Source organism: Rhamphochromis sp. 'chilingali' (assembly GCF_963969265.1).
Source record: "Rhamphochromis sp. 'chilingali' genome assembly, chromosome: 7".
Lineage (NCBI taxonomy): Eukaryota > Metazoa > Chordata > Actinopteri > Cichliformes > Cichlidae > Rhamphochromis > Rhamphochromis sp. 'chilingali'.
Window position 1 is genome coordinate 26,435,728 of NC_137934.1, and position 26,039 is coordinate 26,461,766.

At 39.2% G+C, this 26,039-nt stretch overlaps 2 protein-coding genes across 2 annotated transcripts; both read left to right on the forward strand.

The window, feature by feature from the left end:
- The first annotated feature begins 375 nt into the window (after window positions 1-375).
- ntmt2 (N-terminal Xaa-Pro-Lys N-methyltransferase) lies at window positions 376-23,804 on the forward strand. The gene is made up of 4 exons (XM_080886428.1): window positions 376-699; window positions 9,944-10,116; window positions 19,986-20,238; window positions 21,340-23,804. Exons 1-4 carry the CDS (start codon window positions 504-506, stop codon window positions 21,594-21,596), a joined length of 879 nt encoding a protein of 292 aa, XP_080742554.1. The 5' UTR covers window positions 376-503; the 3' UTR covers window positions 21,597-23,804.
- On the forward strand, window positions 10,775-14,830 carry LOC308399269 (uncharacterized protein). The gene is made up of 2 exons (XM_080886427.1): window positions 10,775-11,042; window positions 12,831-14,830. The coding sequence occupies exons 1-2, from the start codon at window positions 11,030-11,032 to the stop codon at window positions 14,174-14,176; spliced, it is 1,359 nt and encodes a 452-aa protein (XP_080742553.1). The 5' UTR covers window positions 10,775-11,029; the 3' UTR covers window positions 14,177-14,830.
- Window positions 23,805-26,039: the final 2,235 nt, after the last annotated feature.

Here is a 26,039-nt window from a genome sequence, read left to right on the forward strand (position 1 = left end):
CCTGTCTGGTCATATTTACTCATAGAATCTTGGAGCTTTTAATAACTGCTGCCTGTTGTCTAAACTGTGGTATTTTAATTCTAGAGTATACAAACTTGATAAGACAACGCTGTTTTTAGGATCAAGTCATAAATATGGGTGTAAGGACTTGTTGGAATTTAAACCCTGCAGTTCAGTCACCTTCTGTGGGCTTATTGGTCACGAGTTCCTGTAGAAATAAGTCCTTTCATTTATGCCCTGCCCCCTTCTCACTTCTTTACAGTCAGTGTCTCTAGCAGGTGATCTGTAAATCTGGTGGCACCTCCTGTGTGCTTCCTGTGAAAAAGATCTCTGCTGGTTATTTGAACACTGGCAGAGACTTGTTGAACACTCAGCTAGACAGATATAGCAGCAGCTGGAGAAACAGTATCCTAAACGGGCACCACAGTATTCAGTCTTTTAGACTTCTCTGCTGTACCATTGCTCTTCAAGATCTTTCTGGATAAAAAGACCAACAGGACAAAATGGAGATTACACTTGAAAATGACAAAAACAGCTCCTCAAACTTTGAGTACAAGGGTGCTCACCAGGCATTCAGGGACCGCTGGAAAGGGACAGATGACACCATGTGTCGCCACAGCATGTCCTTTCACCTACACCACACACTGAGGAGTGAGTTCTTTGCCAGCTACCTGTACCTGCTAGAGAAGGTTCCACTGGGTAAGATGGGTCATAGAAATGTGCTAAAATTTTTTCTTGAATGTTGATTTCATGACAGGTGTGATGTGTTCTTCTCTTCTTTTCATACCCATGTTTTGCCAAAGTCAGGTTGCTGAAATAGCTAAAATAACAAAAGGTTGTTCTTACTGCACCTCAGGGCACATTATAGACTCCTTCGGATAATGCTGATCCTTATTCTTAGACGGTTACTCGTAAATATTGATTTGTATGATTTTAAATCCTGTATCACCACCACTGCACTTACCTAGAATGCCAGGATTTACCTCTAACTATGGCTTGTTCTCAGATTTAGTTAACTTATGTCTTTCCAATGGTTCAATGGTAACTTTATTGCCCCCAATGGGAAATTGATTTGCAGTATGTCCATACACAAAAACACACACACACACACACACACACACACACACACACACACACACACACACACACACACACACACACCAAAAAAGGATGTTGTAGTTGCTAAACGTAGCCAGCAAAACTACTTCTTAATTTTCGGAAAAACATTTAATGATTTGGACTGTGTACCCACTTCCTGTTTTATTTTGATATCACTCAGCTTAAGTTGACATCAAGTTTTTATTGAGTTGCTGGAATTTCCTGCCTTATCTGTGTCCATATATATATATATATATATATATATATATATATATATATATATATATATATATATGTATGTATATATATATATATATATATATATATATATATATATATATATATATATATATATATATATGTGTATATATATATATATATATATATATATATATATATATATAATTGATATGAAATTCTCACTTGATGTTGATAACAACACAATCAGTCCATGCATGCAAAGAACTCCAAAGAATGTCCATAAATCAAGTTATGTTTAATAATGTGAATGTGAATAATAGTGAACACTGAACACAAAGGACATGGAACGTCATGACACCAACTGAAATCTATCAGGAATTGGAAAGCAATCCTGTCACTTAGTGCAAATTAATATCAGCTGGTTTTGTCCCAATAGCTGGCCTATCAAATAATGTCTCATTACCAAGGTTTCGCACAAGAAACATCTCATGATGGGTAAAACTAATAAGCTCTCTCAAGACCTTTGCAACTTAAAAAACATACTGGCATTAATTAAAAAAGAATTTCTGAACTACCAAAGGTTCCAGTCAGCACTGCTGTGGCCATAACCCAGAAGTAGAAAAAACATAATTTCACCATAAACTGGGCATGACTAGGTGCTCCCCACGAGATTTCAGAGAGATGAATGAAAATAATTATTAGAATAGTTGTCACAGACCCAAGGACCTTACAAAAAGACCTGGAACCAGCAGGCACAATTGTTTAAAAAGAAAAACAATAAGTAATGAACTCTACCACCATGGCCTGTATGCACCAGACTCCATTGCTGAAGAAAAAGCATGTTGAAGCGCATTTAAGGTTTTTTGACCAACATTTAAACAAGGCTGTGAAATACTGGGAGAATATATTCTAGTCAGATGGGACCAAAATTGAATTCTTTGGATACCATAATGGTTGGAAGTCAAACAGCACTGCATATTAGCCCAAAACACCATACTGAGATGTAGGGCTGGGCCATATTATACCGTTCACGGTAATACCGGTATAATGTTAGGCAACGATAGGAAAATGAAATATATAGAATATGAGTAAAGCGCGCATGCGCAGTGCCTTTGTTTTCATACGCACATGGCCGATTGTTGAGTGAAACAGATGAACCAGAATTGGTTTGTAAAAATGGTGCAACTTCAGTGATGTGGAACTGGTTTGGTGTTTGTCCGTCAGATACACGACAAAGCACATTTTTTGCAGAACATGCAAGCGGCCGTCGTTATTGTCGTATTTGTCGGACTAAGATGCTCTTAAATCTGGGAGTAATCTGGGTCCTAAACGCCGTATGCTTCAGGTCAAACGAACACTGCAGCATCACCGAGAGTTAAAAACTGTCTAAATTCTTTCATCTTTAATAAAACGATCAGCATTGCTGCTTTACCAGGTGTAACTATGAAGTTTAACTTCCAGGCATCCATGAAAACAAAATGTATTACATTTAACGGAGTTAGAAGTTAGCAGGAAGCTAGCGGAAGTTAGCTCGCTAGTTTCGCTAGTTACCTAAGCATGATATAGCATGTTCTGACTGAGAGATTTCTGAAAAAAATCAAACGTACAGCTCTGCTATCACTTCCAACATAAATGAAGACAGGAAACTAAACAGCAGTGACGTTTGTAGGGTTACTGAAGTTGGGCTAGCTAGTATATAATTATATGCTACGTGCTCGCTAGCGACACAGCTATGTTAGCATAACATAAACAGTGAATCTGGAGGACGAACACTAACACTTTTCCACTTATAAAAGTTAACGTGAAGGTTCCTCATGGTTAGAGACAAATGCAATCGCATGGCAGGATGCTGTAAACGGACCAAAGTTCAGTCAGGAGAACAACTGAGATAATCCATCCACAATACGAGGTTAGTCATTAATATACTGCAACAACATGGGAATAGAGCAGCTGCCAGAGAATTCAACATTAATGAATCAATGGTACAGAAGTGGAGGAAGCAAGAAGAATGAGTTTAATCAAGTTTGATTTATCTGACTGCTTTGTTTCGCTTAATGTGCCTTATAATCCCGTGCACCTTATGGTCCGAAAAATACGTACTTCAGTTTAATGTTGCAAAGCACCTCTTTTTAAATTCAGTGGATATTATACATGGTTATGCTCAGGATATGTCAGCCCCATTTCTACTGAAAATGCCTTTTGGTTAAACTTTCAGCAAGGAATTTGCATTTGCACTGTTACATTTTTATAAAGCTTTAATGTACATAAAAACCAGCTTCTTGTTTAAGTGAATATAAATGGAAGGTTGTCTTTTTGCGCTAGTAATGTTTTGGAGTTGTATTTTGTCTCGCATCAATTATATCGTCAGTTATATCGTTATCGCAAATTTTCAAATATATATCATGATAAATATTTTTGGCCATATCGCCCTGCTCTACTGAGATGAAAGTTTGGAGTTGGGAACATGGTGTGGGGCTGTTTTTCAGCATATGGCACTGGCATGCCTCATTTTACTGAATGAAAGATTAAAGGAAAAATGTACCGAGACATTATTGATAAAAATCTGCTGCCATCTAACAAGATGATGAAGATGAAATATGGGTAGATGTTTCAGCAAGATAATGATCTCAAACACAGAGGCATGTAAGCTCTCTATTAGCTTCAGAGAAAGAAAATAAAGCTGCTAGAATAGCGCAGCCTGCCCGGAGTACAGTTGAAAGTCTTGGAAAGAACTTGAACAGAGTTCACAGAAGGTGCCCACTGAACCTAAAGGCTTTGAAGACTGAGGAAAAATGGGCCACAATCACACCTGAGCAATACGTGCGAGTAGTTCCTCCATACGGGAGGTGTTTTGAAGTTGTCATCACCACAAAAGGCTTCTGTACAAGGTATTAAATAAATTAAAATAAGGGTGTTCAATATTTTTTTCCCTGTGCGATTTTTCATTGTTACACACAACTTGATTTATGGACATCTATGTTTTAATTTCTTTATTACTGCAGTCAAGTGTTCTAGCCATTCTCAAGATGTTTTTCTTGCTTTCTCAGATTATCTGAGATTATTGCTTTGGCATTCACCTTCATAGGCTTCTTCCTTATGTGTTTTGGACTAGTTCACCTTTTTGTTTTTGTTTCTGATAACTGTTTTGTTGACTTAGTAACTGAAAGCACGTGTCTGACTTCATAAATCTCTTATTTTGGACTGACTAACTGACTGTCTACATATGGGTCTTCTCCCTACTTAACCATTGCAGTACATCTTTTTGCAACTCTGACAATCACCTTTATGGTCAGAGATGCTTTATAGCAGGGGTCTCAAACTCACGGCACGGGGACCACTTGCTGCCCACGTCACCCCTACTTGTAGTGACGTGAAGAAATATAATGCAATTTGGCCCTTGAAGTTCCTTTTTTTTTGATAGGGAGGATTTGTTTGTTGTTGAGTTCAATGTTAAAATAAATTCTTTAAAAAGCAAAAAATGATTTAATATGAAAGCAGTATGAGCAGAGAGTACAAACATGTTGAGGGATTGGCTGTGTCAGTTCATTAATGGAGATATTTGTAAAGAAAACAATTTTCACTAGCAGTCAAAAACTAATGTGTCTGATTTTTTATTTTGCTAAATACAAAAAAGGTTATAGCAGAAATGTTGCCATGTGTCTTACCAGAAAGAGAGTACCAGTTTGTTTATTTGGTAGTTCAATGAAGGGCTTCAGTTAAAGAGTGAGAAAAAAATATATATATTTGCGCTCATGTTTGCAGTTTTGCCTTGTTATACAACATTTAAAAAAAAAAAAAAAGGCAAAACACTACATTTTCAGAAATATTTTCGTGTGTTTGTTTGTTTTTTGTATTACTTGAGCACTAACGTAGCCCTCCAATGAGATGACACTGCCAGCAGTGGCCCACAGCTCATTTAAGTTTGCTTTATAGGCTTCAGGCTTTATGGGAGAAACCCCTTAAAGATAAATTTCCCCTATGACTGATTAGTGCAGTTGTATAGTTTGCAGGACATGCAGTGTGCACTATAACAATAGCTCTTTTTCCTTTGTTATGTTTTTTATATAGTCTAAATAGATGTTTAGTGACTGTATAACCAGAATAGTCATTTATTTGCACTAAATTTAATTGCATTAATTGCATTACAATACAAAATGTTATATTTACTTATTTATTTATTTATTTAGGTCAGTGCATGTTAATGAACATAAATGTAAAAAAAAATTACATGAATGTAAACATACCAGATTATAGCCAAGGGCTAATTTCCATCTGTTGTCCTTAAGCATAAAAATAGACATAATAATTCATAAAAATTCATCATTCATTCATAATAAAAACTCCATCACCAAACTTACACATACACACCATTCTGTTCCCAAATAAAACATTAAAACTATACAACTCATACATGATCACACACTTGATTTGTCCATAACCAGTTTTTAACCTTTCCCTTAAACAAATTGAATTTCGAGCATTCTCTAATGGGTTGAGGAAGACTGTTCCACAGATGGCCTCCCTCTACAGAGAGGACGTTCTGCCCAAATGCTGTCCGTCTGTGGGGTATAAACAAGTCTCCTCGGATTGTAGCTCGAGTGGTCCTGTCTGAGCTACCAAATACTTAAACATTCTCACATGTGCATGTTCATGACATTGTGTCCCATTGTGTGAATGCAACTTAAACATGTAAAACTATATATATATATTATATAAAAGATTTTAAGTTCCCTTTATTCTATATAGATTAAGTAGCCCTTTTCCTACTTTTGCTACCTTATTTCCTAAAAGGTTGACACAGCAGATGGAATACATATGTAATTTGGCACTATTTAAATGCATTAACTTATTTATTTTATATCAGATGCCATTTGTAATGAAATAGACGAAGTTATCACAACATGTGTACATACATTGAATCCATCCTACCTTGTATCAGAAAGTTCAGTCTGGTGTGGTAATGATGTGATATGATATTTTGGGATATTTTCTTGGCACACTTTGGGCCCCTAGTATCAAGTGAGCATTGATTAAATTCTATACCTTAATATCCAAACCGGACCCATCTTCTAACAGCTGCTTTCAGCAGATTAATGCACCATGTCAAAAATCTCTGACAATCTCAGCCTGGTTTCTTGAACATAAAATTGAGTTAATTGTATTTAAATGACCTCTACAATTAACAGATTTCAATCCAAAAGGGCACCTTTGGCATGTGGCAGAATGGGAAATGCCTCATTGCTCCCTCGTGGCAGCTGACAAATGTGCAGCAACTCCGTGATGCTATCATGCCAAAATGGATCAAAAGCTCTGATATTTTCAACATCTTGTAAAATCTTCTAATTAAGGTAAAGGCATACGGGGGCAACCTAGTAAAAGCAAGGTGTGCCTAATAAAGTGGACAGAGTACAACTCTTTCCTTAGATAGAAAGGTGATGTGGATATTTTCATGTAATGGTCACACTAGAGTTGCTGCATACACCTCCAGTATATTGCACTTCGCCTTTCACTAAAAGATAAAAAGCATGTGAATCCCTTTTAAACAACAACAAACAACACCACTGTTCAATAAACTGTGGTGTTACCTGCACATTTCTGCTTCCAGCCTATCTGAAAGACTTATACTATTAGCAAACAGAAATTCCTGGTAATGTTACTTGAAATAAAAAAATAAAATTACTCATTGACTACAAGAAAGGATCCGAGATCAACAGGGCCCTAAAAGTCTTCATCAGGAACTCAATAGGGATGTGGCAAACAACAGTGAGAACATAAAGAATTTTGATGGAGAATTTATATAAAATGCCTTCTTATCATTGTGTTAGTTTCCCAAGCAGCTACAGAAAATATGTAGGCGACATTGCCTATATATGGCCAATCTGTCTTAGTATGCATATGAACCTGAGATCCCATTTTTAATCCACGGGATTGAATATGATGTTGGTCCAGCTACAACAGATTCAACTCTCCTAGGAAGGCTTTCCACAATGTTTAGAGGAGTGTGTTGGAAGTGTTGGAACAGGAAGGGACGGATCCACAAATGGGATCATATTATTGTCTGAATTATCTATGCTGAAGTATTAAGAGTTCCTTTCACTGCATCTAAGGAGCTTGTCTCCTGAAAAAGAACCCCACATCGTAATCCCCCCTCTACCAAACTTTAGGGTTGGCACAGTCCACCCAAGCAAGTACCGTTCTCCTAGCAACCACCAAACCCAGACTCAGCCATCAGACTGCTCTGCTCTTTTATACACCTGCGGCCATGGATGTGACTGAAAAACTTGACTTTAATGATTTGGATTGATGAGTGAATAGATATGGCAATATAGGTTGTTGCCATATCTATTGCTTAAGGGGGTTCTCCAAATTCAAATTCCAGAGGTCACTTGACTTTAAGCAGCAAATACAGCTGATATCAGTGTAACCAGACAGGAATTTTGTCCGTAATTGTGGCTTAGATGAAGACTTGATTGGATTTGATGAGCAATTGGTTGTAAGTCCTGGTAATTCCTAATGTTTTCAACAACTTAGCCTTTCTCCCAAGTGCTGAACCATATGTGTAATGAAATATTTATTAACAGAAACAAAGTAAAATTTCTTTTGTAGCTTTGTTTTTATACCATTAAACAGTTACAGGATAGCGATTTGTTAGTGTTAATGCTAGTGAGTGAATTGACATATATGAATCATTAATGGTTAGTACATTCATATAAAAAGTGTCATTGGAAGCACTGCAGTGCATTAACAGTTTAAATAATAGCTAATCATCTCCAGAGTGCACTCATGTCTATCATGAGATCATGGGCTGAACAGCAGCAACAGGAGATCTTGAGCTGTAGGTCATTCTAGCTCAAACGTGTCTTATTTTCTTACCGTCCATTTGATACAAGGACCATTAATGGAATGACATATCAAACACAAGAGCACTTACTCATGTCAGACAGTGCTATGCCGTCTGATCTACCATCAGGCGGCTGCAGTCAGGTCATTTACTAACAGCGTGACAGATTAATCCTCATTCCTTGTATCATTTAAGCAAGTATTCTGTTACACAGAAAGTCCAAGATCAGCTTCTAATGAGCTGGTGCACTTTCAAGGTGTGAGGTAGATGTACAGTTTGATTGGCAGACAAGTGTGCTATCAAGCTGTCTTCAGGTCTTCTCCGTTCTTCTCGACATTTCTATACTTACACTTCCCCTGAAAGCTGTCCTGAGGGATAACATGACAAGTAAACACCAGTTGTAGGTGCTTTGATCAAAGCTGGTACTGTGAGAAAAATGTTAGGTCATAACCACATTTGTCTCCTTTTACATCTTGTTTTAGTGAGCCTGGCCAGGTGCAGCATGATTAAGCCACCGTGTCATGAATCATGCTATTAGTTATCAAACTGACACATTGCCCTCAGCCTCCTCCCCGAAACAACTTGTTATGAAGTCAGTGACAAGAAATATGTTCATTTATTACAGAAATTATTTGCAGCTCAGTAGAGCTGAAGTAGTGGAAGTTTGGGATAGTTTAAAAAGCGAATTATAAAGTTTCTTGAAAGGCAATATCGAAATTTCAACACTGTATACATTTCTATTATCAGCCTCCCAGTAATAAAACTTATTCGTTTTAAACATTTGTAAATTCACAACAGTAACTTGAATCAACCACAGGGTTATCATGTACCATATAACAGCTGAGCTGAGTGTAGGAATACTACACCGCATCCCTATTTATAGTAGTGATCAAATTATCATTCTACATTTCCTATGGGACTGAAACCATCTTCATACAGAGCAGTCTGGTGTCATCTTTGTAATGCTTCGGAAAAACTCAAACCAGTCAAAAATAATCATATCAAACTAATTGATCATTATTTAAAACAGACATCATTCTTATAAATTCATATCTGGTAAACTTCTTAACACTTTCCCACTATAGCTCATTACATGCGTTGATGTAACGTGTTGTCACATTGTAATACATGGGTTATCGCTATAGCATAATTTTGCGAAATGGTGAAGTCTAAAAACTAACACAAGTTTGAAGTCTGAAGTGGTGGCAATGACATTCTCACTCACCCTCAACCAAGGGCACAAACACCTCAGAGGGTGCTTCCACAGTAACCACACGTTACATGAAAAGATTAGGTACTCTGAAAGAACTGAGTGGATATAATAGATTTTTGCAGAACACAATTTAATATTAGTGGATAAGCGTTACAATACAGAAACTAGGAATAAGCACTGGCAATGTTTATAATTTACTAGCATCAGCTCTTGTTGTGAGGTGTTGATGTTAACTATAGCGCCACTGAACTATATTTAGAGTGAAATACCATGCCTATTTTGTGCCTGATGCGGTTGTGACAGTTGCTGCTAAAAATGGGGAAAGCTGTGAGTGTAGTTCCAGAACTTTTTCTCTGTCCTGCAGCTCTGCCCTGCACCCTTATCCCAAATGTTTAAATGTTTAATCTCACATAATTCTGGTTCTCAATAATATTCGTATCTCATACAGAATACAAGACACATTAAAGGAGGAGTCTTGTGACTGTCATTGAATAGTAATAAACAGTCTGTGTAGTTGGTCAATTGTGTTCAAATGACGTTCTGGGTTTTATGATAGGTCACCCGGTATGTTTGTCCTTGTGTTCTAACAGTGAAGCTGTTCCCAGTCACCTGTGAGTACATCAAAGGAGAGAAACAGTTCTACTACAGAGCTCAGAAGTTCTACGAGGATGTTCCTGCCTCAGAGGAGGGCATGATGGGAGATTTCGTAGAAATATCCAATGTTGATCTGGAAGGTTCCCTTCAGTTTTTGAAGAGGTTCGTGGTAAGTCAAAAGTTAGTACCTCACATTCAATTAATAGAATCCAGGCAAAAACAAATCTGGGAAATTTTCACTCATGCTGGTCACTACAGTGGGCAGCTAGTCAAAGGCTGTATTCTTGTATTTGTGTGAGTGTTGTTGGTATACTTGAACATAAACCACCCCATTGGACTCTGATGTGTCACTCCATACCCTGCCACCCACTGATCGTTTAATGTTACTATGATGTGTTTCATTGTAATTATTGTTATTTAACCCTGTCATGCATGAATTATGACAACCTCTGTCAGGATTTTTTTTAAAGTATTTTTATTCATCTTTTCATACCTTGCTCCTCCCCTTTGTGAGTGTGGACGCTTCATCTCTTTGCTCTTGAATGCTTTGCTTCTTATATTGATTTTTATGCTGATTTTTTCCCTTTTTTCCGTGTGAGCTTACCTGCGATAACTTCTGGACACTTGTAGATCATTAGGACTAGAGTGTTCTTAACAGAAACAGCAACATTTTATGGTTACCTTATCCTCAGCGCTCCGTGTGTCTGTGGCCTAGACACAGCTGAAGCCTGATTACAGCGTCTGGGCACCGAGCAGCCTCAATAACCTGGAAAGGTGCTAACCGCTAGGCTAACTAGCAACAAGATGCCTTTCCTCTCCACAGATGACTACCACAGCCTCCTGCAGAAGATTGCAGTACTGGAGACAAAAATTCATCGCTTAGAAGTAAACGTGGAGGTAAATGGACTGTGTGGAAATGAAACAACCTTGCCTTTGATTCAAAACAATGGCGATGAGCAAGCTAGTACACAGCTAAGGAGCACAGATAACATGACCAAGAAAGTAGACTCTGTGCATTATTATAAATCCTCAAGTGATAATCCCCCCTTAGACTGTCTTGGTGCAAAACCAAGACATAAATCATGTCTCCTGGAAGTAGGGTTGCCAACCGTCCCTTAAAAAACGGAATCGTCCCGTATTTAGAAACAAAAGTACACGTCCCGTATTGAGCTAATAAGGGACGCACTTTGTCCCGTAATACAGTGAGAATCAAAAGTAGTCTATAAATGTTAATGGAATTAACGCTTTGTTTGAAAACATAATTCCCAGCCCCTCTCCTGCTTTGTGACCAATGAGCTGACACCACACTTATGACAATTCGAGTATGACAATTCAGATTACCGCTCATCTCATTGGTCGAGGAAAGGTCGCTTACGGAGAAAATACCGGAAGACAACAGATGACCACAACAACAAGCATGGCCAACAGGGAAACAAACGCTGACACTGCGGTGCAAGTCTCGGACGACAGTACACCTAATGCTGGGCAGACACTGTGCGATTTTTTCAGTCACGTTATTCAGCTCCTGCTCAAACTGCACGATTGACTCGCAGGGGTTAGACGTTGGTAGGTCACGATGCAGGTCTCACACTATACCGCCCGATGCTCTGATGCGACCTGAGTGCTCACACTGTGCCTCCATAACATGAAGGTTATAACAGAAAATCTGTCGCTCGCTCTCTCTGTCTTTCACTCACACAGACACACCACTACCATCAACTTTGCTAAATTGCTAATGAAAAACATTGATCAGGCAGCTGTGATTGAGCAGCAATGTAGATCCAACTATTTTCACGGTTGTTGTGGTCGTGATCATTTTGTGAGGCCACATTGGAAAGCTCATCCGAGCCTTTTCGAAGTTCTACAAGTAGTGCCTCCATCGCTTGTGTCCAGATCACACGCTGCACTGCTGTGCTGCTCCGTCTTTTTCACCGACGTTTACGTGTTTACGCGTGAGCAGTGTGAGCGCCTGTGGTGACACCTTCACGAGCGATTGATGATCGGGAGCTGGTCGTGAGGTGTTAATCACTTCTCGTTACCCCACGTATACTACACGACGCACGATGAAGGCCAAAATCGGTCCGATCACTCAAAAATCGGCTAAAAATGGGCCAAAAACCGCACAGTGTAAGCCCAGCATTAGAGCAGCAATGTTTGTTCCCCTCAGAGAAAGGGAAGAATGGGAAAAGGAAAACACCTGGCTGGAAAAAGTTAATATGGGCATGTGCAGTGAATATCAGCGCTATGTGGCCAGAAGTGTGATAATATAATTTATTTTGTGTAATAAACAACTGCAAGGATAGATGATTACAACAAATTGATGACTAATACATAAAAGTAATACATAGATGAATAATGATGATGAGTTAAGATGCGTAATCATGGGAACAAGCGGGTTTACAAACAGGAGCAGCTGATTAGCATTAGAAAAGCTGAAATAATACCTCAACTGAAGCCAATTGTACTAAATGCACTAAATGTGCACTGTTACAAGAATATTTTTCTTTCTATTGTTTTCTATTATTTTAAGTTAAGCAGGACAGAGTTCTTTTAAAGAAAGATTTACTTATATTCTCAAAAGTTAAGCATGACAGGCTTCTGTTTAAGAAAGAGACCTGTTTTACTGTGTTAATGTTGTCATTTTGAGCTAAAAATAAATGGCTAAATGATCATTTGTTTCACATGTGTTCATATCACAAAGAATAGAATATGCATGTACTTAAATCAACTTCAAGTCAAATGGTTAAAAAAATAATTTCACACACAAAAAAAGAGCTAGAAAATTCACCACACTGGGAAGGGTGAAGACAACTGGGTCGCCCGGCCCTGGCCACGAGGTGTCCCTTATTTATTTTTCAGGGAGTTGGCAACCCTACCTGGAAGGGGGAGGACGTATCACAGGCAGGGCACAGCGAGCTGAAATCTCTGAAACCGACTGGCCTTCACTTCCTACGAGACAGAGAAGCTCTTCTACCCCTGTATACGGGAGGAAACAGGACTGGACAACCGTGAATAGGAAGGTTAACAACAAACCTCCAAAACAACTGAATGTGAAACTGCAGAACAGATTTGCTCCACTATCAAAGGACCCTGGATCTATATCGGACAATCATCCATCTAAAAGCAGCGAAATAAGGTCTGAAAATCTGTTGAAAAGTGAAAGGCCACAGGGAAAGCTAAAGGCTAGGCCTGAAACTCTGATTGTGGGTGACTCTGCCGTAAAGGATGTACAAAGGATGTGCGGTAAGAACACTAAAGTCCTCTGCTTTCCTAACGATATGGTCAACAACCTGAAGGAGAGAATTCTTCAAATTGCAGATGAATATCCAACTGTGACAAACATTGTTCTGCATACAGGGTCAAACGATGTGTCCAAACAACAGTCGGAGGTTCTGAAACGGGACTTTACTGGATTATTAAATACTGTAAACTCTCTGAATGCAGCTGTATTCATCAGTGGACCTGTACCGCCGGTCAGAGGAGGAGACGAGAGATTCAGCAGGTTGTTTACACTGAATAAATGGCTTATATCAGCATGTGCTGACCACTCAGTGCACTTTATCGACAACTTTAATATTTTTTGGGAACGCAGGCATCTGTTCAAAGCAAATGGATTTAATTTTAACAAGTCAGGGGTGAAACTGTTCACCTCCAACTTGTTTTATTCCATACGTCATCCATCTGTGCTTGGTGCCAAGGCTGAGATAAACGAGGAGTTATCTCATAAAGAGGAACAAACAGAACTCCAAGAACAGACAAAGCCCAGCAGAAACCTTGAAGAGGAGCTCCATTTGCCCCCACCCGGGAAGAGCCTCAGAAAGGAGAGACATCCATGGCATCTGAGGAAGAGCCTCAGAAAGGAGAGACATCTAAGGCAAGAAGAGGGGTCCCTATTTGCCTCCAACTCTCTCAACAACACCAACGACCAGGACAAGGGACCACGACCTTCCCCAGTCCCCCAAACCCCTGACAGGCCATCACCCTCCTCCCCCTCCCTTTCTCCCTCCTCCCCACACCTGAAATTCACTGAGGAGATGATGGAGCGGGTCAATGCTGGGCTCAGATCTACCCCCCGTCCCAATCCCTTTTTGTCCCCCATAAACCCCCCACCAGAGCGGCCAAAGGTTCGCCATCGAGCCCCACCCTCAACAGAGCAATCGAAGTCACATTGCCCAGCCTCGCCCCCCTTAGTTCCTCTTCATGCCCTGTCTCCGCAGTCTGATGTGTGATGTGTGAAGGGTCCGGGCTGTGAGGATTATGGCAGTGGTGACTTTTCCCAGGAGAAGCTGGGACCCTGTTTACTAGAAGGTTTTAAAATTTCTGTACTTTTAGGTAACAGGAGACATGTGGCCTGGTCAAAACACAGAGAGCTGCACTCTAAAAGATCTTTAAACATAGTAAACATACCTTGTGTGCCACAGACTGCTCCCAAACACGAGGGGACAAGTAATACCTCTAAAACACTTAAGTTGGCTTTATTAAACATTAGATCTCTAGCTGGGAAAACATTTTTAATTAATGATTTAATCACTGAGCACAGCCTTGATTTTATGTTTTTAACTGAAACTTGGTTGGACCAAAGTAACAGTGGAGCTGTTCTCATCGAGACGACCCCTCCTAACTACAGTTTTATCAGTGAGGTCAGGGCGAGCAGGAGAGGAGGAGGGGTTGCTGTCTTATTTAATGAATCATTTCAATGTAAGCAGCTATCTCCTGGAAGTTTTCAGTCTTTTGAATATGTGGCTTTACAGCTGAAGGCCCCATCCAAAGTTGTGTTTCTTAATGTTTACAGGCCTCCCAAATACTGCACAGACTTTTTTAATGACCTCAGTGAACTGCTGTCTGTGATCTGCGTTGATTTTGACTGTGTAATTATTGCTGGGGATTTTAACATTCATGTGGACAACCCTCAGGACAAAGGGACTAAAGACCTGAGTAACACTCTGGGCAACTTTGGGCTGACTCAGCATGTAACAGAGGCCACACATAATAGAGGACACACTCTTGACCTACTGATCTCCAAAGGCCTGAGCATTTCAAAGGTTACTGTGTCTGATGTGGGCCTGTCTGATCATTACTGTGTTTTCTTTGAAAGTAAAATCTCAGCCCACACAAATATATCAACAACAGTGATCACAAAACGGTGTATAACTGAACACAGTAGTGCAATTTTTAATCAGGTCTTCCCATTAACACCTGACCTGCCCAGAGGGTCAGTCAATGAGCTCGTCAATAGCTTCAATGCTAACATGTTAAATGTAATGGACACTATTGCTCCCATTAAGGTGAAGGTTATCTCTGGAAGGAAAAAGTCTCCATGGAGAAACTCCACACTGGTGAAAAATGAAAAAAGAGAGTGTAGGAAAGCTGAGCGCAGATGGAGAAAAACAAACCTCCAGGTTCATTATGACATTTATAAAGAGAAACTTCACAATTATAATTTACAACTGAGGAATGCAAGGAGGTCCTACTTCTCTGACATCATCACTAAAAACAGCCATAATGCTCGGGTCTTATTTTCTACAGTTGACAGGCTAACAAACCCTCCTGTGTCAGTGGCAGCTGAACTTAATTCGACCATGGCCTGCAATGACTTTGCCAAATTCTTCACTGAAAAAATCCAAAAAATTAGACAAGCAATTGGTACATCAACAGCAGATCCAGGATATGTACTGTGTCCACCAAAAAACTGTTTAAACACCATGAAACAGTTTCAACCTATTAACAGCAAAGACCTGGAGGACATCTTAGGTCAACTGTACTCCTCCTCCTGCTGTTTAGATGTCCTGCCAACAAGTTTTTTCAAAAAGGTCTCAAAGACTTTAGAGTCAGACCTGTTACAGATCGTCAACTTTTCTTTATTATCAGGTGTGTTTCCAGAATCACTAAAAACTGCTGTAATCAAACCTATACTGAAAAAGGACAATCTTGACAAGACACAAATGAACAACTACAGGCTGATCTCAAATCTCCCGTTTTTAAGTAAGATCATTGAAAAAGCAGTTTCTCAACAGCTCAGTTACTTCTTAAAACAGAATAATTGCTACGATGCCTTCCAGTCAGGTTTTAGACAGAACCACAGCACTGAAACCGCTCTGACCAAAGTGTTTAATGACATATGTCTGAATACAGACAGTGGAAAAATGTCAGTCCTAGTTTTACTGGATCTCAGTGCAGCATTTGATACAGTTGACCACAACATATTACTCAAACGACTGGAGAACTGGACAGGTCTTTCAGGAACTGTACTAAACTGGTTCAAAACATACGTAGAAAACAGGAAATACTTTGTATCAATAGGTAACTTCACATCTGAGCAGACAAGTATCACATGTGGAGTTCCCCAAGGTTCCATCTTGGGACCCCTTCTGTTTAACATCTACATGCTCCCACTGGCACAGATTATAAACAACAACAAAATAAACTATCACAGCTATGCAGATGACACACAAATATATATCACAATGTCACCAGGAGACCGAGGCCCTGTACAGGCTCTTGGTAAATGCATTGAGGAAATCAATGACTGGTTGTGCCACAATTTTCTCCAGCTAAACAAAAACAAAACTGAGGTAATAGTCTTTGGCGCCAAAGAAAAACGATTACAGGTCACCAGAGAACTTCAATCTATACACCTAAAAACCACAAACCAGGCGAGAAATTTGGGTGTAGTGATGGATGCAGACCTAAACTTAGAAAAACACATTAAGACAATAACAAAGTCAGCTTACTATCACCTCAAGAATATATCAAGGATAAAAGATCTGATGTCTCAACAGGACCTGGAAAAACTAGTCCATGCATTCATCTTTAGTAGGCTTGATTACTGTAACAGCATCTTTACAGGTCTACCTAAAAAATCAGTCAGACAACTACAGCTCATTCAGAACTCTGCTGCTCGAGTCCTCACTAAGACCAAAAAAGTGGACCACATCAGTCCAGCTCTGAGGTCCTTACACTGGCTGCCTGTCCGTCAGAGGATAGACTTTAAAGTTCTGATGCTGGCCTATAAAGCTCTGAATGGTTTAGGACCAAAATACATCAATGACCTCCTGACCTAGTATGAACCATCCAGATCCCTCAGGTCATCTGGATCCGGTCTTTTATCAGTTCCCAGAGTCAGAACCAGACACGGAGAAGCTGCATTCAGCTTTTATGCTCCTTATATCTGGAACAAACTCCCAGAAAGCCTCAGATCAGCTGAAACACTCAGTTTATTTAAATCCAGGTTGAAGACTCACCTGTTCTCAGCTGCATTTGAATAAAGCACCAAATCCACACTTAAAGCTTAAATTTCAAAACTTACATTTAACTACTGATTTTATCTACTGTTCTGATTTTATCTGTTTTGATTTTATATACTGTTGTTTGTTTGTTTGTTTGTTTGTTTGTTTGTTAATTAGTTAGTTAGTTTATTTGCTTGTTTTATTCAATTTTAAATCATGCTTTTTATTTGTTCTTGTTTCTAATGTCTCTGTAAAGCACTTTGAATCACCTTGTTGTTGAATTGTGCTATACAAATAAACTTGCCTTGCCTTGCCTTGCCTAAAGATGAATAAAAATAGCTTTTAAGCTTTAAAGTATATGCTTTGCATGCACTTTGTCATAGTTTCTGCATATTGTCCTGTAGTATATCAATTTGCAATGTAGCTCTTAGTGTACATGCCAGAATCTATTTTTGGTGAGAAATTTGTCATCCTTATTGTACAAAACAAATTATTGTTTCATGATGATGGCACCTCAGTGCAAATTCTAATTATACTGGAGTCGTGATGGCAGCCTCATAAACACCCACACAGAGTGAGCTGAGCCAACAGCTGGTAATCACTTTGTACTATGGTATTTTTATTTATTTAATTTTTAAAAACAGCGCTAACTTCTGTACAGTGGACAAGGAAAGGATTTCTTTAATGTTCTGGGTTTGTCTGTGTGTGTGTTGCTGCTGTAGACAGGGGAGTCAGGCTACATGCCCTTTATTTACAAACTCCTAAGACTGCTTAAAAGGAACTACAAACAATTAGGAGGCATCCTTTCTCTAGCAGTAATATAACCATATAAAATTATAATGCTCAAAAAGCATAAAGAAAATGGGAAATTGGGATAGCAATTTAAACATTAATGTACACAGTGGACTGAAGATATTGAAAACACTGTGAATTTTCACATTCTATATCAATTTCAACTTGGCAGAGATAGGGTTAATGATTTATTCTATTTCAAACAGGCCAATGAAACTGGGAGCCAATTTTTTGGACTCCTGTTGAGCTAGTTAATAGGTATGCCCTCATTGTCATCTGTTGTGATTTTATTTTGAAAGGATGCTTCCTGTTATGCTGCGGAGTATATGCGAGAGTTCAATAAACAAAGTCACCTTTTGGTGTGAATGCTCCGGTAAAAGCCGATGCCCCACGTGTGATTATTCCTCCGTCTAGATAATAAGTATCTTCAATATTCATGCAGATTCTGCTAGAAGACCCGTCTCTGCTAACAACTCCATACAGAGCGCAATGTTCATAGGAGGGGACATCTGAGGGTACAGTGAGCTCACCTTCAGTGGCTGGGAATGAGGTGGCTCCTAGCCAAGCCATGCTTCAAAGGTTAATAGGCCCATAGCAGCAGAGGTCATGGTGTTGTGGGCGTATTCTACCCACACCAGCTTGGAGTGCCATATTGACAGGTTGGAGGAGACATTGCACTGAAGAGGGACCTCAGTCTAAAACTCCCATACACGAGAGCTGAACTGGAGCCACTAGTTAGAGATGATGTCAGAAGGAATGCTGTGGAGTCTGAATGCGTCCACCAGGCTATGGTGGACTCAGGTTTTATGCAGACCCTGCCCCACCAAACCCTGGTTTGGCCTGGGGCATTGCTGGAGGCAGAGTGGGTGGAGGTTAGATGTGTGCATGGGGACAGCCACAAATATCCCATAGTGCCGCTTCAGCCAATTCTCCTATTAGCAGCAAACTGTCGGAGTGGGAGACTAGGCACAGCACAGTATAGAAAGAGTGCCTGGTATTCCAGTGGGCAATCAACAATGCTCCTTCATTATTACCTCCTGGGCTGCCTTTTCATCCTGTGTTCGGATGGGTGATGGAACTGCAGTGCCTCCGTCGCATGAAGGATGCCAATGTCCGGATCACCTGGTGGCATCTGGCTCTCCACCAGGTGGTCCATAGGCCAGGGATGGAGATGGTTGTCACTGATTTCCTCTCCTGCTCGGCTAGGCCTAGATGGCTCTCCATCGATGGGGGTATGGGTGGCTTGTGGCTTAGCTGCAGGGGGGTAGGGGGGGGATGAATGGCTTCAGGGTGTGGTGTTCGGGGAGGGCTCTCACACACATAACCTGCATCATCTGATTATGTCTCCCCATTGTGTGTGGCGTAAAGCAGGAGGATCATTATTCTCTTCCAAAGTCTCTTCCCTGGCTGTAAACAGCTTCTGTTTACACCTGACGTTTCCATTAAAAAAGAGTGTGGCAGGAAAAGATTTAGAACGCATCCAGATTAAAGAGAGCTACATAAGTGCATAGCAGTATGGCAGTAATTCACTGAAACCAAGAAGCTTCCTGTAACAGAGCTCCTGTGGGCCCCCATACTTTCCTACAATCATAAACTGGGGTCCCTGATGTGGAGGGGTTGTAGTGAGGTCAGAATACCAAATGAAGAGGAAGAAAACCAGCACAAGTCAAGTGAGGTGACTTTTTATTCCCTTGTGTTAAAGTTCATTGCTTTGTTACCCTAAGGAACTGGGGTTGATTTGTTTGGTACTTTTGAGCATGAAAGCTTGACACCTGGTAACATAAAACATAAAGTATAGAACTTTTTATGATTTAGACATGATAATAATGCACTACTAGAAGAACAAGAAAGATTTAAGCATCTTTTTGTTTTCTGTAAAATTGAAAATCTCATTTTATGACTACATTTGCTTTATAGACAGTCTGCATTTTCCTAACTTTAAACTCTAAGTATCCTTTAAAATTAATTTGATTAAAGTTATATGAGTCTATCCTTTCTTTTTCTTTCTTTTTAACAACAGGGGCCCGGTAGTGCGGGCACACAGTGTGCTCTGGATTGTGGCTGTGGGATCGGGCGGGTAGCCAAAGGTGTGCTCCTTCCCGTGTTTGAGAAACTGGAGATGGCAGACATGATGGAGCACTTCCTGCTCCATGCACATGAGGAGTACCTGGGTGACGATGCTGACCGTATTGAGACCTACTACTGCTACAATCTGCAAGAATTCACACCTCCACAAAACAAGTATGATGTCATATGGATGCAGTGGGTGGCATGTAAGTATGAAGGTTATCTATACACTCTGCTCATGAAAGATCAGGTGTATTGATATATTTGAATTTTCATCTATTGTACAATGATGCTTCAAATTGTATACTTATGAAGATACAGTATACTCTTAAGTACCTCATTATACTTATACTTTTAGACTTAGAGGTACAATGGCTTGTCACTTAACTGCTGTCCTCTAAGTTACTGCCCATGTACCCTTGACAGAAAGCACTTATACCCTCGGCACTTTATCTACCTTATCTTTGGCTGATACAAAATACAGATACAAAATGAAACTTTTCCAAATATTTTGCATGCTGTTGTAATTCTGCAAACTTGCTGATGCATTTTGCACTTTTTCAAACAGAAAATCCTAAAATTCTTTAAAAGAATGTTCCGAGGTTCTATTTTTATATTTGTGCTTATGAATTATTCTGATCTCATATTGTTTTCCTTATATATTATGTATCTCTAGTTTATTTTAGATAACTTTAGGTTTATTAGTTCCCTTTGGCATCCCCTTTCTGTCCTTTTAGTCTCATATCTGTATTTTGTAGTTTAGTGTCATTCATGTTAAGTTTGCCATGTCTCCATATTTTTTTACTTTTTGTCTGCATCAAGCTCACATTGTCCTAGTCTCTCAGTGTTTGTGCGTCCTGATTTACTTTGATAGTCCCCTGTCTCGTGTGCTTTATGTCCCCCCATCTCGTTATGTCTAATTTGTTACTGCTGTGTATCACAGTGTCTCTGCTCCCCTAATCACCCTCCTGTATGAATATATTGTGTCGGTCTCCCTTTGTCCTTGAGCGTCAGCTCATTTTGCCTAATGTGTCCGAGCTCCTCGTACCTCATAGTATGTTTCCCAGTTTATTTTGTGTAATTTGAAGTTTTCAGTTCCTTTTGTATTTCATGTCTAGCTTTTTGTTAATGAATTATCTTCTTAATAAACGACGTGACTTTTGTTAAGATTATTCTGACTCAAGGTTTTTGCATTTGGGTGAAATCACAGTCACTGGACTTCCATAGTTCTATTGGGGGACTTGATGATTTCTGCAGTGACTAATAAATCAGTTAGAAGTAACTATTTTTCCTGTCTTTCCCTTTAGGCCACCTAACAGACAAGGACCTGATGAACTTCTTGTTTCGCTGCAAAAAGAGTCTGCGTCCAAATGGTGTTATCATAATCAAGGATAATATGGCTAGGCAAGGCTGCAAGCTGGACCCCATCGATAGCAGCATTAGCCGCCACTTGGACATCATGAAGACCATCATTGCCAAGGCTGGACTGGAGGTCCTGGCTGTTGAGAGACAGGGAGGCTTCCCAGAGATCATTATGCCTGTCTGGATGATTGCTATGAAATAGAAGAGACAATTTTAGTGCAAACAGCTTAAGCTTGTGGTTTGCTTTGATAACACAAAGGAAAATTCAGCTCATAGCTGAGTTCACTTGATATTTCAGGATTTTTTTCTGCTGTTTTGCTGAAAAGCAGAACAACATAGCTAGAAATCTTAGCAGTGTAATCCATCTATAAATGTTGAAAAAGCAATGTGGACAGCATGATGGCAACCAAGGGGATTTTATGGAGACTGGGGCTTTTTTTTCTCTTAAGGCCACAGTATACACACACAGTATAAGACAGCATCCTGTATGTCAGCAGATTCATACTTTTATCTCTTTATATCTTTATGACATCAATGATCTTGATCTTGTGGTTCAGACTAGTTTTGAACTAAATCAAACATCAACACCAAATATGAATCATGTAAGATTTAATAACAAAACGTTGCACAAACTTGTAATATATATCTGGATACATTGTCTGGAAAATGGCATATTATTTTTGTTAATAATATGTTATTTTTGTTGCATGCAGTGGATGGATACAGATACCATGCCATTTCAATTGGTTTTGCTAAGGTGTAAACTAACTTTTAAAAGCTTTGTTTAGAAAACTTGACAGCAAACAGCTGGGATGGTTCAGTATGTCATCATACTGTGTATTCTGGGAATGCTTAACAGTTAAGAAGTACGGTGGCCCCCTAGAGACAAAGCACGTACAAACTCCAAAACACGTACAAACTGCTCCATGATGCTAGGGGCAGTGTTTAGCTTGATTTGCAAAATAAATGGCAAGTTTGTTGCAAACACAGGGCATTGGATACCGGCGGGAAACACCTGCAAGGATAGAACAACCACGCTTTATAAGAAAGGTAATATGCAAACTGTTGTTTGTTTAATTTGTTTTTAATTACTATGAACGCTTAGCTTAATGTGGAGTCAAATCTGACGTTAACTAACAGTCAGTGTGCTTTGCTCAGAGAGAAGCTCAACACTGCCCCTATTGTGCTGGAACTCTTCTGTTGTGTTTTGGAATTTGTACTTGCTTCTGAGTTTGTACTTGCTTTGTCTCTAGGGGCCACCATAAAGAAGCACTGGCAGAACTAGAAAATGCTGTAGAGGTCAGACACCTAGCTTGGGCAAGCCGATTCCTCAGAACAATTTTTAACTTTTTAGCCAAGCTAACCTTATCATAGTTTCAGTCCAGTCAAAGCTAACTGTTTGCATAAAGTAATATTATAAATGTAGAGCAGTATGCCATTCAAAACAGCACCAAACTAGAATGTTTCCACAAAGTGGAAAATTACAAATGAATCACATCCCAACTGGGAGTATTTTAATTTCTCAGTTTAATTAGTCATTGTGATCTGCGTGTAAAACAGGGATGACAGATCTCTGTCTGAAATTACATAGACTCTTACAGCATATGTTGGCATGTTTATAGAGCTGATGTGGAGACAGTTTAGTCATTTTTTGGGGAAAAATAATAATAGATATTAATTTTAAAAAAGCAAAAAAACAAGCACACCCAAAGATTGCAACTCCCCCCAAAGGGCAAGGGTAATACTAAAACTTGGATATTTCATGCTGATGTTAGCATTGGTCCCCAATAATGACATCTGTATTGGTTTCATACATCATTTGTGCTGATGTCAACATTGTTAACATGGAAATCTAGTGTAATATACTCATTTTTTCTGTTGTATTGTATTGTTGCAGACTTTCGAGAGTTCCCTCAAGTGATCCTATTTTATAGATGCTAGTTGTTTTTTCTGTATAGGAAGGGTTCATCTGTGTAGTTTCTTGACAAACAGTTTCAATGGAAGGAGGCAGAATCAGATAAGCTCTCCAAATCTCGATCATAGTTATTTATTTCTGAATATCACCACAGATCTTGTCTGGCTGGACTGACTGTAATCTGCTTGCAAACTGCAAGACATTTACAGTCCTTTTATTTTAGACCTCCTCTCTTTGTTAAAATCCTTATTAAAAATAATAAACTGAATTCATTTTTATAACCAAATCTGGGCAAACACACTAGAGTTCTCTAGGAAGTACAAAATTTATCAAACACAACCACTAAAACCATTTTTCTTCTGTTCAGTGTGCAGTCAGTTGTAAATACTTTTGCCTTTGTGTATTTTAAAAAAAATAAATTATCATGTAATATTGCAGATTAATAGATGTGTCATGTTTTCCATGCTTTTATCGAATCATACTGTATATTTGTTTTGATATGAAAACTAGTTTTAGCTGGACCATTTTTGTAAAAGAAAACGTCAAATTGAAAGCTAACAGTAGCTTAGCCAACAGACTAACAGTAGAAGCAGCACATTGTTTTAAACTAATGATTTTCAGCTGGGCCCTTGAGGTGAATGTGGGGGTTATTTCCTGATTTTGACAGACAGTGCCTGTTTTCATATCTGCCCTGGCTTCATTTCAGGCCTGTCAGATGTTGTCTGCTTAAGACACATCCAGGAGTCACCACAAATATTTAATATTTGTGTGTGCAAGCGCTCAACAGGAGTGGTACAGAGCTGGGCCATCCAGAGATTTTTATGAAAGAATAGTTTGTCAGTGAGTAGGCTGGCACTGAGAAAGTACAAAATCATTAAAGCGTTCAAGGGGCAATGGCATGAGATGAACTCTGTAGCATGTTTCTCTCGTCAGAATGACTCTTTTAAGATGTGAATAGACCAAACACATTTTCCACATCCTGTATGAATTAAATATCTAAAATACCACAAAGTTAAACTTGGAGTTATTTTTTCTTTCCCCTAGCAAATAGCAGCCAAATGTGCTGTCACCTTTTCACGAGTGGTTAGCGTTGCTCACAGTCAAAGCGATCATTTCTAATACCGCTCAATGTCCTCTGTAGCCACTCGGCAGCAGTTTGAATACATTAGTTGGAGTAACACTAATTTGTCCAGTCACATCAACAGTGCAGAGCTTTGGGCTTGAATGCAGGCTGAGAGCATGTTAGGAAGACAGAGAGCACAGTTGGATGCAATAACTGCATTCAGGGCAACATAAGCTAACTTGATGGGAATGATTCAATACTGCACTGCCCAAAGAAAATATGAAATTATTGTAACGCAATTTGTAGTAACAATAAACCTGGGCTCTCGTGATTGTCCAGTGATGCACAGACAAGAGATTGTCCAGTTTTGTTAATTTAAACCTTTGTTGTTATTTAAAGCAACACGAATACATAATTCTGTCTATGGGACACACACACACACACACACACACACACACACACACACACACACACACACACACACACACACACACACACACACACACACACACACACACACACACACACAAAACAACTAAAAGATTTATTAAAACCTAGCACTAGCTTGTAGTCCAATAACCACCTTGGTGGAGTTCTTCTTAGTGTAGTCTAGACTAGTATTACTGACAGCTCAAAAACTCGAGTTCATCTATTGCACATCTAATCTAGAACATTTAGAATAACTAATTAACCTAACTAGCATCTTTTTTTTTCTTTTTTACCTGGAGGAAACCAAAACAGGCACAAACAAAACTTGCACGCTCAGAAGATTTAATCAAGAACTGTCTTTCTGTGAGGAAACAGTCCTTCCCCGCCCCACCAGAAAATAGACTTTATATAAAAGAAGACAAATGGTTTTGGACTCTTTTATTGGACCCTTTGATTTTTAAATAGGCTGATTCTTATATAGTGCTTTTCTACTCCACTTGAGCAATCAAAGCACTTTATACAACATGAACTTTTTTCCACTTAAGTTCTTGCTACCTAACATTTACACTCCAATGTATCCATCATAGAGCAACTTGTGTCTTGCTCAAGGATACTTTGACATGCAGACTGGAGCAACCACTAACCTTCTGATTAGTAGATGACCCGCTTTATCTCCCGAACTACAACCACCCACAAACCCTAAGACACATTTGTTTGTTTGTTTGTTCTAATTTATTTCGATCATGTAAACAATATGCAAAGTCCATCGAGCAGAAAAAAGAAGAGAAAAAATGCTATACAAAATAAAGCTAATACATTTCAACATTGCGTCAGCTGTGCACACTTATTTAATCCCACCCCTTTACCATAAGTTATCGATCAATATTTAATCAGCCTCCTTACTGATATAATCTGCAGTAATATTAACGAACATATGTCTGATATAATATATACATCATCATAAAATTCCTAAACAGAGGTATTCACTGAATATCAACATTTTCCCTTTCTTCATAACCCTTTTTAAACAGTTTTATGTTTGGGCATTGCTTCAACTCAACACTCTGTTCCGCAGCTTCGCACAGAAACACAAAAGCTTTTTCTGGCAGTACGTACATCCCATCCATTAAATTATAATTTCCTTCTCCCCCCAAAAAAGCCCATACTCTGAATATTACCTGGTCGTTCATTATCTTTTTCTTTGAACAGAATTTGTGCTGTTTGGAATTTCACATCAG

Coding starts and splice junctions, on each gene's coding strand:
- ntmt2 (XM_080886428.1), top strand. CDS start 504: ATGGAGATTACACTTGAAAATGACAAAAACAGCTCCTCAAACTTTGAG. Junction 700..9,943: donor GCTAGAGAAGGTTCCACTGG/GTAAGATGGGTC, acceptor GTGTTCTAACAG/TGAAGCTGTTCCCAGTCACC. Junction 10,117..19,985: donor AGTTTTTGAAGAGGTTCGTG/GTAAGTCAAAAG, acceptor TTTTAACAACAG/GGGCCCGGTAGTGCGGGCAC.